The sequence below is a fragment of the Electrophorus electricus genome, chromosome 24 (assembly GCF_041902795.1).
Source record: "Electrophorus electricus isolate QZ-2024a chromosome 24, ASM4190279v1, whole genome shotgun sequence".
In the NCBI taxonomy this organism is placed as follows: Eukaryota; Metazoa; Chordata; class Actinopteri; order Gymnotiformes; family Gymnotidae; genus Electrophorus; species Electrophorus electricus.
In genome coordinates this window covers 10,601,253-10,616,159 of record NC_137520.1, presented here as the reverse complement: position 1 = coordinate 10,616,159, position 14,907 = coordinate 10,601,253, and the positions used below count along the sequence as shown (strand labels likewise).

At 43.5% G+C, this 14,907-nt stretch overlaps 1 protein-coding gene across 4 annotated transcripts in view; it reads left to right on the top strand.

Moving 5' to 3' along the window:
• Positions 1–14,907, top strand: part of ephb2a (eph receptor B2a) — a 37,296-nt gene that overhangs the window by 8,290 nt on the left and 14,099 nt on the right. For all 4 annotated transcript variants that reach the window (XR_014119686.1, XM_035522406.2, XM_026998130.3 and 1 more), the window contains exons 2-4: positions 211–275; positions 608–1,292; positions 13,351–13,506. Coding sequence is in view for 3 of the 4 variants with exons in the window: in XM_035522406.2 (XP_035378299.1) it covers positions 211–275; positions 608–1,292; positions 13,351–13,506 (906 nt within the window). In the remaining variant the exon portion in view is untranslated. The remainder of the gene's footprint in view (positions 1–210; positions 276–607; positions 1,293–13,350; positions 13,507–14,907) is intronic.

Below are 14,907 nucleotides of genomic sequence, written 5' to 3'. Positions count from 1 at the left end.
GTACCAGTCACCTTTAAACCAATAACAAGCCTGACTCCCATCCATTTATTAGGGTTAAGAGGCTAACCCCAGCCGTTGTTTTTCTACATGGCATAATATAAGTCATTGCAGATTTAGCATTCAGGAAAGCTATTTATTATAGAGCATAATTAAAATCTAATCACAGCAGCTGCATTGTACTCATGTGTCCCCATCCTGTGTTTCTTTCAGATGTGTTGATGGACTCAACAACAGCGACAGCAGAGCTGGGCTGGACAATATACCCATCATTAGGGGTGAGGGCTACCAAAGGGATCTGCTCTGTCTTTTTACAAGTGCCTTTTGTAAATGCTTTGCTGATTTACATTACATAAAATCAGTGCTATGCTGCACAAATGCACAATGACTCACCATGTTCAATGCCAAAAATAGCATTTGAATGTATTCCAAATGAAGCCTAATAAAGCTTCTGCTCAGTTTTTACTGCTGTAGGTATGTGAGTATATTGCCTGTGTAGGGCATATAAACAGTAGAATACTTTTTAAAAAGTGCCTACTCATGTTCGTGGAACATGTTTTCGCTCTTGGGAGAAGACACTTCAGCTTTACAGCTTCTGCTCTGTCTCTAGTGGGAGGAGGTGAGCGGCTACGACGAGAACATGAACACCATCCGCACCTACCAGGTGTGCAACGTCTTCGACACCAACCAGAACAACTGGGTACGCACCAAGTACATCCGCCGGCGCGGCGCCCAGCGCATCCACGTTGAGATAAAGTTCTCTGTGCGCGACTGCAGCAGCATCCCCAATGTCCCGGGCTCCTGCAAGGAGACCTTCAACCTCTACTACTTTGAATCGGACTCAGATGTGGCCACCAAGGCCTACCCAGCCTGGATGGAGAACCCGTGGGTTAAGGTGGACACCATTGCGGCTGATGAGAGCTTCTCGCAGGTGGACCTTGGCGGCCGAGTGATGAAGATCAACACTGAGGTGCGCAGCTTTGGCCCTGTGTCCCGCCATGGCTTCTACCTGGCCTTCCAGGACTATGGTGCTTGCATGTCCCTCATCGCTGTGCGTGTCTACTACCGCAAGTGTCCCCGCGCTGTGCGTAACGGCGCCGTCTTCCCAGAGACCCTGTCCGGGGCCGAGAGCACCTCCTTGGTGGCGGCCAGGGGCACCTGTGTGCCGAACGCAGAGGAGGTGGATGTGCCCATTAAACTGTACTGTAACGGAGACGGCGAGTGGTTGGTCCCCATTGGCCGCTGCATGTGCAAGGCGGGCCACGAGGCTGTGGAGAATGGCACCGTCTGCAAGGGTGAGTTTGCTTGAGCATTTGGGACTGTTGATTGAGAGCTGGTCTGATTTCATTTAAAGCACATTTAATATTCTGTGGCGTATTAGCTCTTCAGACCTACATATCGTTAAAAGAAAAAAAGAATCATTGTCAGTGGTCTCTATATGTATTGTGACAATGAAATAAGAATTCAAATTCAGAGTGTATCTGGGCATATAAGAGGGGACTCTCTCTTCCCTTCATGTGCATATGGAGGTGTATCACACAGCCCTTCAGTTAGAAACCTTTCACTCTGTGGAATAACGAGAGACAGGAAGACATCAAGCCATTGTGTCTTTGCCTTTATCTGTCTCCACGTCTCCATCTCAAAATCCATGCAGGTTGTGCCTAATGACACATAAGTATACATAACACGCATAAACACACACACACACACACACCTACACTCAAACTAACATGAGGATATGTTGTTTAAGTATTAATGCATGAAATGAGTGCTCCTTCTCCTGTAAGGATAATGGAACAATAACAAATAGAGATCCTTCAGTCAGTGGTAATGCAAGCTAGATAGCTCTGAATGACTAGAAGGATTTAGGGAAAAGGTGTTTTTTCTTCTTCTCCTCTCAGCTCTCAGCAGATATGATTACATTCATAGAGAGCTGAGCTGCAATGAGGAAATGGTTTTGGCAGAGTTCTCCTGGGCACTGTTGACAGAATATAAATTACTAATGTCCCTCCATCTGGAGCAGTTGATGGATGGAAATCGGCAATATCCTCGGCGAGCACGCAGCAGATTGTCTCTTTTATTTCCCCCGGTGTTAATCCCCCTCGCTGCCACTGCTTTAATGACACTACTAATTGACTAATTTGGAGTGTGGAAGGGGAGCGGCATGGACACTTAGACACGGCTCTCCCTGGCGATTCGGTTCAAATATCACGCACAACTAATATATCCCCCCGAGGTGGTTAACCAAGAAGTGCATGTAGACAAAGGGATTTGAGAGCTGTGTTCTGGCATCATTGGAAACAGTGGTATTCTCATTAGTGGGAGGTAATGATGTAATGACTTAATTATTTGTAAGCCTTTTGTTATTTTAGAGCATATCAATTAAATAAGATTTATATATAGTGCATTGTGCTTGAGGGTAGTGTAAATCCAAAATACAGAGGTAAGTGATTTTATCTAATGGATCATATAAACCCCAGGCTCCATTTTTAGCCAAAAGAAGTAATAGACAATATATTAATAATCATAATTCATGAATTATGAAAGTCCAAACCTCAGAACAGCTGGATCTCAGATTCTTAGAATTGGGAATACACTGGCCTGAAAATTCTAGGCCAGTGCCGATCATCAAGATTATTGTATGAGTCGATAACATGCAATGTATTTAAACACAAATGCCCATATTATTTGAGTAATGAATATACATACTATTAACGACATATAAAAAAAAAAAGTAATTGGGTTCAGCAGCTTTGTTATGGTATTTAAAAATGTTGTTGTGTTTCAAGCAGTACTGGTAATTTTAAAACAGTATTTGCCAATCCCAAAAACGTCACCTTACATTATTAATCCCTCCTTAGAAGAAGATTATTAGAATGTTAAATTCCTGTCAAAAAGCCAAGGGCAAAACGAGTCTTGGCTATACCTGAGGCAGTTACAGCGCTGGCAGTAATTCAGTTAATGCCCCCAGCCATTTGCTTTCTCTACTCGCATGCAGAGATGTCTTACATATAGCTGCCATTCTGTATGTGTTTACTGACCACTGACATATTTGACTATTTCGCTATTGAACGTCTAAACTACATGTTTTAAATATAAAAAGATTAAGAAAGGGGGGAAAAAAAATATCACACATCTGTTTTTCTGCACCAAAAATAAAATTCAAAGGCTAACATATACCTTGAATGCTACATGAGGGAAATCTATTTTCTTCAGATCTGCACTTAATCTATGTTTTGTAACTGGCCCGTGGAGTGTACACTCGCATATAAATGAATTAACTCCGTTTTTAAGCAGCTGGAATGCAGCCAAAGCAAAGTTTCTAGCCAAGATTGCATATGTCTGCAAACATAATGAGCTGAGCACACCCTTATATACTGTTACAGCTTCAAATCAATAGTGCGTTCCCAGGCGAGTTTAATGAACATTTATTTCATCATGTTGTGTTTTCAGCTGCAGGCTGAGGTTGCAGCATCTGCCCCAAAGGACCTCTTTACAAGTCTCACAGCACCCCCCCCCCCCCCCCCCACACACACACAAACACACCTCACCCCCCAACCCAAGTCTAACCGAAGGGAGGCATAAGACATTCGGTTGCTGGTACAAATGATGAATGAGTTCTATGGAATTGAGGCTAAGCCTCAAGGTGTGCTATTGCATCGTGATGCACTTCTTTCTCTTTCGGGATCACTGCTGTCAGGCCAGGACAACTAGAGAAGGACACATGGAAAAGGAATCCTGTGACCTTAATGGAGTACCACAGCTGGTCAAGGGCAACTCTGTGTGTGTTCCGGTATTTGTGTTAGCTGGTTCATTTGTTCACGTCAGTGTAAGGCATTGAGCCCACCAACAGAACAAGACCAGAATGGAACTGTAGGTTGAGCTCTAAACCTCTCCATGGGACATGAAGACATTACCGGCTGCCAGCCTCAGTATTATCATAACAAGAATATTGTGGGTTGCCTTTTAAAAAGGATTTAACTTAACATCAAATTCAAAGACTAATTATCGTGATTACATTCAACTCCATTATGATGATTACATTTAACTTATCGTGATTACTTAATTCAATTAAGATGAATCAATTACAGACTGAAACTGCTAAAGCTTCCCTGAACCAAGAAAACATTTGAAGATGCATGCTTTGATTGATCCATGACATGGTCTGATATGCCCGTACAACACTGAAACACAATGTATGAAGAAAGAGTTTAATATGTAGTCTGGTTGCTAATTTTACACTTAGTTTGAACACGTGGATCTCTGTGGCAAATATATAGGGTCTGAGGAAGGCTCGGTATCTTTGCTGTCATCTTCAAGGTCCGGTTGCATGTTGACAGCAGTGCAACCGTACTGAGAGCACAGGTTCTGGACAGACCCAGTACAAACATGGTTACTCACAGATGGGGAAAGCAGAGTGCTGGAGTCAGCCTCCAGGACAGGACGCAGCAGATGCACACTAACCTCATGTCTGGGAGATGCACATTAGATTGCTATATGAAATTAGTGCACCTTAGATGGAAAGATGGAAATGGAAAGTCCCAACCAAATTTAAATTAAATGGCAAATTTGTGTATAAAGATAAAATGGGATATATATGGTTATCATTACACGATACAAATGCACAAAAAAGGCATATAGAACATAAGACAAACACTGAGATTAGCAACAATTGTTAGGGGACTAGACAAAATGCTTTTTATGCCTGCAGATAGAATAGGACACCAATAAGGTTATCAAAGTGTAGTTTTGAGATACAAAAATACCTTCAATTCAAGGTTCGGAACTTGGTTATGTAGTCATGCAGTCACTCTTTAGTATGAATACCACATATTTGCACTTCTTCATGGACTAACGCTGGTTAGTTGGCTTTGTCTTTTTAGTTAATATAATTGAAGCTGTATTAGTTTATGGTGTTAGGCAGTGGGAAATGCATTACAATGTAGGAGTAATCTATTGCCCTGTTTAGGAAGCACATACAATGCAACTGAATGAACGGCTCTTTATTTTTCAGTCCGGTTTGGAGAAACGGGCTGAGTGTCACACAGCATTTAGAGCAATTCGCAACCCCCACACAGTACATACATCCTTTTATAACCACATGCTGATGTCCCCACCCTTGAGTTTCTCTTTCCACTCAGACAGGCAGACAGTACCTGTCTGCCACTAGATAAGCAGAGCTACAAAGTTGTTTCTAAGAATACCAGGCATATCAGCTCTAGTGCCAATCACTCAGGACCTTGTGACTCTTATATGTCTAGATGAAACTATTCTAATACTAATTCTAATAATCATGTGGTATTATCATTTCTTGAAATGCAGCAAGGCAAGTCAAAGGTTTATTGACCTCTTATCCCTGTTAATGCATTGATATGTGGGGAAAAATCCCCACAATCTGTAGGAAAAAGAAATTAAAAGTTAAAAGGTTATATGTGAATAAAGCGAGATATTATAGTAAGGTGGAAATGCTGTGTAACTGTAAGAGTAGTTGTTGCAGTAGTTCAGATTCCTATTTTTTTTACTCAAATGTCATTTAATTAAATGTCACTTATTTTGCACTTTTCTCTCAATATAACTGACTGAGAGCTGAATGATGTTTGGGAAGGTGACCTTGCTGTTCTGTCAGTAGGGGCATTTCAGGAGGTGACTGACATTGATTGTCTTGACAAACCAGGCATGGATTTTTCTCGTCCTTCCAATTAGAAGCGTAAAAAACTTGGTAGTTTTGCCTGACAACTCTCAACACAGTGTAGCTCTAAGATTCTTAATCCTCTCCAGCTCTCCTAATGCTTAATGTGATGTATTTATCAGAAAATACAAATATATATGTAAAACATTTTGTGTAATGGAATTTTTAATAAAATGATAGTAGGAATGTTGCTCATGATGCTTTAGGCATTATCAGGTTAATTAATGTTACTACATATATTTAAGTATGCCATGTCTATATTTGATGTTTCTATATTTTTCAGCTTCAGGCAAGTATTGCTTCTTCCACTTTATTTTAAGGTGTAATTATCCAAATTAATAATCATCAATATTATTAATAATTAATTACCTTCATGGCTGTAGTTGCATTTTGTTTTCATACTGATGATTCAATGAAAGGATATTTTCTATACTGAGTGTGGTGAGGCAAGCAATCTGCTCTGACGCCAGCACTTCATTCTGTATCTGGGTACGCTGAGCCTGAGACATGAGAGGGGTCACTCAACTGCCTTTTGTCTTTTGTCTTTTTTTTTTGATCCATGATGCCGTGTGTCCTGACAACAAAGTTAGAGATACAGTGCGATATAATCCGCGGACAGTGGAAGTCATAGATGACCACTTAAGGGTACCTAAAACCTCACGTGTAAAATTTTAAAAAGTTACATTTTTAAAAAGGTTTTATTAGATATGGTGTAAATTACTACATGCTCTTTTTTAAATTTAAATAGTGAGCTGAGAGGTTATAGTTCTCTTATATTTGCAGTGTAAGATCCAGCTGATAACAGACATTTACCTTTTTTTACCTTTCTTTAGCAAGCTGCCACTAACCCCGAACAACACAGTACACGCCCTCGGATCATATCCTGCACGTTTACAAACCACTTTGGGTCTTGGTAGCCTGTGATCTGGCTTCAGGCTGTCCGAACAGCCTGGAAAGCTACAGCAGGGTTAATCTATGCTGAGTACTGGCTGTCTGCACTGGCGCTACCAGGCCTTCCTCTCTTTGATGGGAAGCAGGTGTCCTGTTGTCATCGATGAGGGACTCATTGATCAAAGGCCCGTCGGGAGTCCAGGCTTCGTCCATCCGTCCCCAGCAGGCAGACAGTGTCGGGTGAGTGGGGCCTGTCGCTGGCTCTCCTCCTCATGCCTCTCCTCTTCCTTTCAGCCGCCATGAAAGGAAAAGTGCCTCCGACGAAAGAAAGGCGAGCGGGAGGGGTCCTTTGTTACGCGTCGTATCTGTCCTGGATCAAATTTGAGATATCTCCATAGGTGTAATATGGCCTTTTCTGTTCCTGTTTAAACGAACCCCCCAGCGTGCACCCTGTCACAGAGAAAGGACCTGTTGTAATTTTGGAGAGTCGGACACCTCCATCATACCTTACTCGGGCCAGTTGACCTACTTGGAGACATAAATTGTGCTTAAAATGGCATGAAAGCCATCATCAGATGATCTCCCAGCTAGACACACCTGCTCAGATGAGGAACAAAAAGCCGGCTACAGGGAAGGAGGGCAAACGGAGCATACGCGCCCTCTGCAGAGCTGCAGCGGTGAAATCGCACTCAATATCACACTTATCAACCTGTATTCTCTTAGCCAAGGCCACTACCAAACCGTTCATAGCGGTACCCGTTCTCAGATTAAAGTGTCCTTCTGAGTGGAGCTGTTTTTGCTGGATGTGCGTCGGCCTGAATGCACTTTGACTCAGTCCAAAGGAGCTCACATGGCAGGATAGCTCGAACTGGGCACGTGTAATCATTGTGAAACATTCTCGCACACATTGTTTTTCTCCCACCCACATAAATATGCACTCACATTTAAACAGAAAAACAAATTATCGTGGATATGGAGGCATCGTTGTTGTTAGTTTGTGGTTAAGTGTAATGTGCAGGGTTACATTAAATGTTGCTCTCGCGTGTTTCTGCAGTAGTGGGCTATTTCACTCACACACACACACACACACACACACACACACACACACACACACACAAACACATATACAAACACACACACGCCGACAGGAGTACTGCACCAATATGAGTAGATGTCGGTTTGAGATAACTAAATAGTTTATTTATATACAGTATAGTATATTTGGTATCTACTCTACAGTCATTTGTTGTTTCCTGATTTTCAGTGTGGTCCTTAGCCAAGGACAAGCTTACTTACCGTTTCTTACTAGTCGAACAATTTGAAGAACAGTCGCTTTGAACTGATTTATGACCATACAAACCTTTTTGATCTAGATGCACGTACCCAGTGACGTTCTTTACTTGAAGTCAGGCTCACTGTAGCTTTGAAGTTCCCCAGCGTAACGCTGGAATGGCTCTGGTTAACCATTTCTGCATCACCCATCACCTCATCACACAACGTCGGCTTCCTTTCCCGAGGTCGTCGTGCACCTGCAGGCCTGCGTACCGTGCCTCTGCGTTCGCAGCGTTGAGTCCCAACTGCGGCGAATCATCTGAACACCACCACCGCCCATGGACCCAGCCCCCCCCCCCTGCATCGCCCCACTGCATGATGGACCGGCCTCTTTGTCAGTGTCATATTATCAGTCGTCGCCATTCACGCGTTGCCAGCACTCTCCCCAGCGGTGCGGCTGATGACTGACGCGCTCGGATTTCGCTGTCAGGCGCACAAAGGAAGCCCCAAGCATCATGGATGTGCGATGTTGACACCACACAGTCAGCGCTGGACCGGGTGTCACAGTGTCACATAAAAGAGCTTGTCGGGTTAACGCGCAGGGCTTTGTCTCAGGTAGAGGTTAGCAGATGGAGTTGACACCATTAATATTTACAACTCCAAATGAAATGAATACATTTCAACTGTCAGTCACGGCACAATGGAGGCAGTCAGCAGAAAACTGCTCCCTGGGGAGCAGAGTCTGAGGCACTGGGGACTAATGAAATATTAACATCAAACACGATGAATGAATACATAACACCAAATATCTGCCAAATATCTGGCCTGTCTGCAACTAAACTGGTTTTGACACCTTTTTAGACAAGAGTTTTTTGTTCCTTTTTTGTAACAGTACCCTGTATTCATAGTCACTAATCTGTGAAAATAAGGTCTCCTGGGTGTATGGTATAGTGTACTAAACAAGGAACGTATGATGTAACTGTGTGCCAAAATTCAGCGAAGTAATACATCGCAGAGCAAATGTTCCAGCAAAAGATTCAGGCTTTGGTCTTTGGAATAGGTTTCAGTGGCATAGACGAGGACGTATCCCTGTGGACAGTGTTCTGGAATGTTCAGGCCAGATCAGAAAATAAAGCTCAGCACGGAGTCCACCCTCACTGGGCCACTTTTAAAACCTTTCATAACACACCATACCATATCACAATAGAAGGATTGTGGTCAGTGCGTTTTTGTTTTGTTGTTTTTTTTAAAAAAATTTTAATGTGGGTATCAGTTGCTTGCAGGAACAGGCCTATCATGCAAACTATTTAAGAAGAGACAGAACAGGGCTGTTCTGACTCAAATCAAAAATCACTTCCTCTAATTTTTGGCAAGTTGTACAGTACTGAAATCTGAATTCAGCATCCTGTTGAACAGACGTCCATCGAACTGTGGTTCGGTTAGCACTGGGACTAGACCACCATCTCACAAGGCACAATAGAGGTAGTCAGATTTTTGTCAGGTTTTAAGGAAATGTCACCCCCTCTCCTACCACACGCACCCCAAATATTCTCTAGCTCACTCTTCATAAGATTCCAGACGTCAGCCACAAAGTTCTTACAAAGAGCCTGTGAGTGCCTTTGCTCTTCAGCGTTTTCTCCCCTTAATCCTGGAGCGCTGTGCTTGGAGCTGCGGAGCATGTGTCTCGGGTTGCTGCCCCTCGTATTAGGCCTCCATCACACTGCTGGCCCCAGCCTTGGCCCGGGCCCTCCCCACACGCTTTGGAGCAAGATTCCTGTCCCCCACCGTCCTGATAATCCCATGCCTCAGCAAAGAATTCAGTGCTAATCCTCCAGTCGTCTGGCCCCGGAGTTGAAAATCCGGTAGGATTCCCTTGGATGTCATGTGGAGTTAATGAGTCTATGTGATGATGAAAACAAGCTGATGGCTGCAGTGGTGCGGTGTTACAGTGCAGCGGCGAAAGATAGCAAAATGCACAACAGATATCTGAAAATTCCACATTTGTGGGTGTTTTTTCCCTTTGAAGTCATTAAAACAGGCCAAATTTTCCAGGTCTGAGTAACAAACTATTATTACACAAACTGGTACACAAACTTGGGGGATTTCTTTCGTTACATCAGGTGATATAATTTTAATATATACTACTTGAGAACACCACTACTAATACTATAGTTCTAGCGCATCCTAGAAATACTGGAGTATTATAATATGGTACATCATGAAGGTTTGTTGGCATCTGAAGTGCTGAGAATCAGGCCTTACTATGATTTGCGTGTTTGCGCGTGTGCGCTCGCACGTCTGCCACCTGCATTTGCGGCGCTCTCGCCCGTCTCCCTGCTGACTGACAGTTCGGTGCTGTGCCAGCCTTCGGGAATGGTCTGGGCACGTGATGTCTGCAGCAGGGTGCGTGTGACTGCGCGCTCACGTTAGCAGCGTTGTCTGTCTGCTCCACACTTGCTAAGTGCCAGCCTGGCCTTCCTGGTTTTTTTTTTTCTGTTTTTTTTCTTTTCTTTTCTAGTCTTTTCTTTTTTACGAACCTTTATTTATTCGGCCCGCATTTAGATGAGAACTGGTGAATAAATTAGCCAGTATGCGACCGAAGCATTTTTACAGCTATATTCAGTACATATATTTATTCAATTGATTAGACTTTGTTTGAAGTTGACTGTTAAGAAACATTAAGTTGTTTTAAAGTTGTAACGTGGCGAACATATCTTACACAGTCTCCGTCTCCATAACATTTACGATTATTGTTATTGCATATTTTGCAGTAGCAGTATCTATGACATGTACTCTGCACAGTCCTTTTAACAAAATCAGTGTAATGTCCTTACATAGCAGCGCTGGAGTAGCAATATGAGGCTAATGGATTAGAATTTAGGACTTACGGTCTTGTAGTCTATAGAAAGCTTCACTTTGAGGTGGGTTGTAGGAGCACAGGTTCTGCCTGATCACCAGCTGCTCGGTGGGCCTGTGTTCCTGTCCTCCTAACCCCTGACCTCCGCGCTTCCGCTTTCACCCCCAGTCACCAAAGACACAAGTTGTCCCCAGCCGTCGGCTAACCTGCTTCACTGGGTCTTTGTTAGTCAACGTGGATGTGGTGCTCACCTGTTTTCATGGAACAGGAATGAACATTGCAGAGTCCACCAGTCTGGCTGTCAGCTATAGCTAACTACTAGATATGCCTTATATGAGTATCACATTTCTTGCAATTTGCTCAGACAGTTGTTTGTTGCAGTGAGTCTCATTATAATCTAAAAAAATATATAATCACAGTATTATTAATGAGGTATGTGGGCTAGGAATATTTCAAAGGACAGATTAACCCACAGATTCAGCTCAAGGTTATAAAAAGACGTGTTGAAAATCTGTGATCTCAAACTAAACTCTCTTATTAATGTTTTGCTTCTGGTCTCCGACCAACATAAACAATATCCCTAACAGATTAATCCCAGACTATTTTAGCTACATAATGCCAGCCATACTGATGGTAGACATCGTGTTGACTTTACCGCTAGGTTGAGAGGTAGTACAGGGATAATGAACTGGCTGGAGCTCAGCTCCTCATCTCCCTTTAGGCTGCAGCGGTATTAGAGTGCAGCCTGTTGGCAGACGACGTCTAATGGATATTAATATTTCTCCTGCTGCCTGCACCACCAAGGAGACTTACCCAGACAGCTGTGGCTCTGTGCTGAAATAGGCCATGCAAGCCGAAGGGGTGGCGGGTGGGAGGTAATGGGGGAACTCATATACAGGTTCCTCAAAGCTGGCCGTGCACTCTGATCTGTGACACAAGACCTGCAGCAGATTGCGTCAATGCCTTATAGCATCACAGGTGTCTGGGAAAGGGCACTGTGGTGCCAGTCCCTGTAGTCACTGAAGAGACGGTGGCCCGTGCGTCTTGCAGGTTTAATATGCTCACTGTCCTAAAGTCCTCATTCACTCCTCATTCATTCTCGTTCACATTTAGCAAAGGAATCCCACACTGATTGAATCTTTATGAAGCTGTTATTAAGTATATTCCATGCTCAGTACTATTTCGCGGCAGAAAGCCACTGAAAATTACATTAGTTAAACTTATTTGACGATGAAGAGGTTATATGATACTGTTTTAATCGTCGTTCTCATTAAATTTTGGAATCTTTTAAAAAACTTTTTACTGCCTCTGTGACTTATAGAACCTAGAATGTTGTCTAAAATCTTATAGAAATGACTGTTAATGAAGGGTGCCGTGTCATATGTGGTGGCAGTAAGGAGGTTTCCCAGTCATACATTCGCATTGTAAATGAACTCTGGCCCAGAAGCTCACGTCCCCTCTTCACCAGGATCTCCAGGCCGCCTGCGCCCTAAATGCTCCTGTCCTAACATCCAAAGCCACGGCTTATTGCGGTACTCGTCCTCTTCTTCTGTTGCCCTTCGTGGCGCCACGGACATTAAATTCCGTTCCCCTCCGTTTATGTTTCTGCCACTCAGCCGTCCGCCTGCAGAGGCGTCCCCGGCACCTCGCCGTGGGCCTCCCCTCTCGCGCCTCGCTGCGAAGTGTGAATATGGAAGCTTCATACTCGTGCTGGCAGAGAAGCAAACCCCCTGTCATCAATCACTGGGCCAAGACTAATGCTCTTCTGTCAGAGCCACTGTGGGATATTAGTCTTAATAGAATGAGCTTCATTATATTAGCTCCGTCTCAGCGTGCTGCTGGAGGAGGCGGCGGCTGCGCACCTGCGCAAAACGTGCCACGCGTTTGATTTGCCTTTGTTCGTACCATTATTGGCACAGTCAGGTTGTTATTTCTGTTTTTCATATAAGGGCTCATTGTTTTGTATCCTGATATAGTGCTTTTGCCTGGGGGGGAGTGGTTGAAGTTGATTAACTTGCAATGAGGCGATATAAGATGATACCCTTCACTTGTCAGCGGTGAGAACGATGAAGAATTCTTATGAACTCTTTATTGCCTTGTTAGGTTACACATCATGCCCATTGCATGCTTTAGAGTAACAGCACCTGCAGTGTTTTCTCATGAGGATCTAATATTAATGTCAGACTTTTTAGTGCAGTAGGTTTGACTGCTCGTGAAAAAGGTTTACCTAACAGTATATGTCAATGCACTGATGCAGTAAGTGCAAAATAAAGGCACACACAGAGCTCTGGGTGATGTATGCACATGTTCTTTAAGGTGGCCCGTGTTAGTATACACTGATATTTGTGAGGGAAGCTTTAAAAAGGAGCCCATGAGAGGCCCAGCACAACACTTTGTGATGACGCATTGAGTCTGTCTGTCTATAGGATTGCACACTGAGTAATAAAAAACGCTTAATCAAAAACCATATGAGATGGTGCTTCCACATTTCTCTTAGTAACTACGCCGCTCCATTCAGTCTATATAACGTTTCAGAATTTCAGCTAAAGCAATAGGGTACAGTGGTTTGGCTCGGCGCAGGCTGATCTCTAGAGCGCAGCAAGCACTCTCCTTCACCATCATCTCTGTGCCTGTCTTCCGCCAGCGTGCTCCTCGGGATTCTTCAAAGCGTCCCAGGGAGACCAGCAGTGCCTGCAGTGCCCCATCAACAGCCGCACCACCACCGAGGGGGCCACCAACTGCGTCTGCCGGAACAGCTACTACCGCACTGACTCGGACCCCGTCCAGATGCCCTGCACAAGTATATCCATCCCTCAAACATGTTTATTTTTGTTCAGTCGCTGCATTTGCATGCACAGCAATAGCTCAAAATTAGTCGAAGTATGTCTAAGCTACTAGTCTAAAATAACTACGACTGCTAGTCAGAGTAGGCTGTGATCACGTAAACAGTGCGGTCCAGTTGTCATGGTCTTACTAAGGTCTTGGACGTCCTTCGTTTATCTTCATCCTAAGTGCAATTAAAAGCTGTGGTCCAGGCGGATTTTAGTGGCATTGTTTGAGGTAGATTCTGCAGTGTAAATGCCTAGATTGAGCCAAGCCAAATGCTGACTCTTGCCAAATTCTCGCCACATTATGCAGCAGTCCTGGCAATATTACATGTGTGATGCCAGCTTTATAATGCCACAAAAAACCATCAAATGAGAAACAAAAGAAGAAGGCGTCCACATTTTTGTGGGGATGAAGAGACATGCTTAATATTCTTTTGGAAATCAACATAATGCATTTTTTGGGGAAAAAAAATGCTGACATTAGTAAGTGTGTCGATGGATAAGGGAGTGGCAGTTTGACAACTTCAGGAAGCTTGTTTTAAGACAGGAAACTCACAGGGGTAAACTTCTGTTGCGTTGTGAAGGGGCTGCTTGCCATTATAGTCACACTATGCTGCCTGCAAACAGCACTATGGACAGATTAAGCTGTTATACATCTTGTTATACATCTTGGTTTCATAGACTCACTAAGAGCTTAGTTGGGTTCTTTTGTGCATGTAAGCATAGTCGATAAATCCCACTCCCAAAAGCGCACAAAAACAGTACCAGTGTGATCCGTGGCTGCATCTGTTTAATACGGAAATCTCCAAATCCTCAAGTAATTCATATTGCATATGCCTAAGCACGCAGAGCTGGGTGGTTTCATCTCTGGATGTGGCTGCCCTTTTTAGAAGTGCCAGTTAGTAGACCTGCAGCACTCTGAATGAAAATGTCAGTCTTTGGCGCATCTGAAAAGGAGCCAAGAAATAACAGGCCCAATGCAATTTGCATAATTCCCTGTCCCTTTTTAAGAGAGTAGGCATTTGTGAATGAGAGAAGCACTCTGATACAGGCTGAGGAGCGAGGAATACTTTTCTCTCGGTGTTGCTTTGCATTATAATAAACACAATGCTCTTTTCATCACATCACACATTAAAGAGTTAACAGAGGGGCCAGATTGCTTTGATTTTGCTCTCACTAATGGAGCAATCATAATGGCCTGAATGAATGCGAATAAGCTCATAAAAGTACAGGAAGAAGAACAATCGCTTAGCGTTAAAGGCATCCACCAGGCAGGCATCAGAAAAGAGGCAGACAGTGTTGATGATCATTCGGCATCACGTTGCTAGTTTCTATGATTTAGATTTCAATCAGTGGTAACATTAATGAAGCGT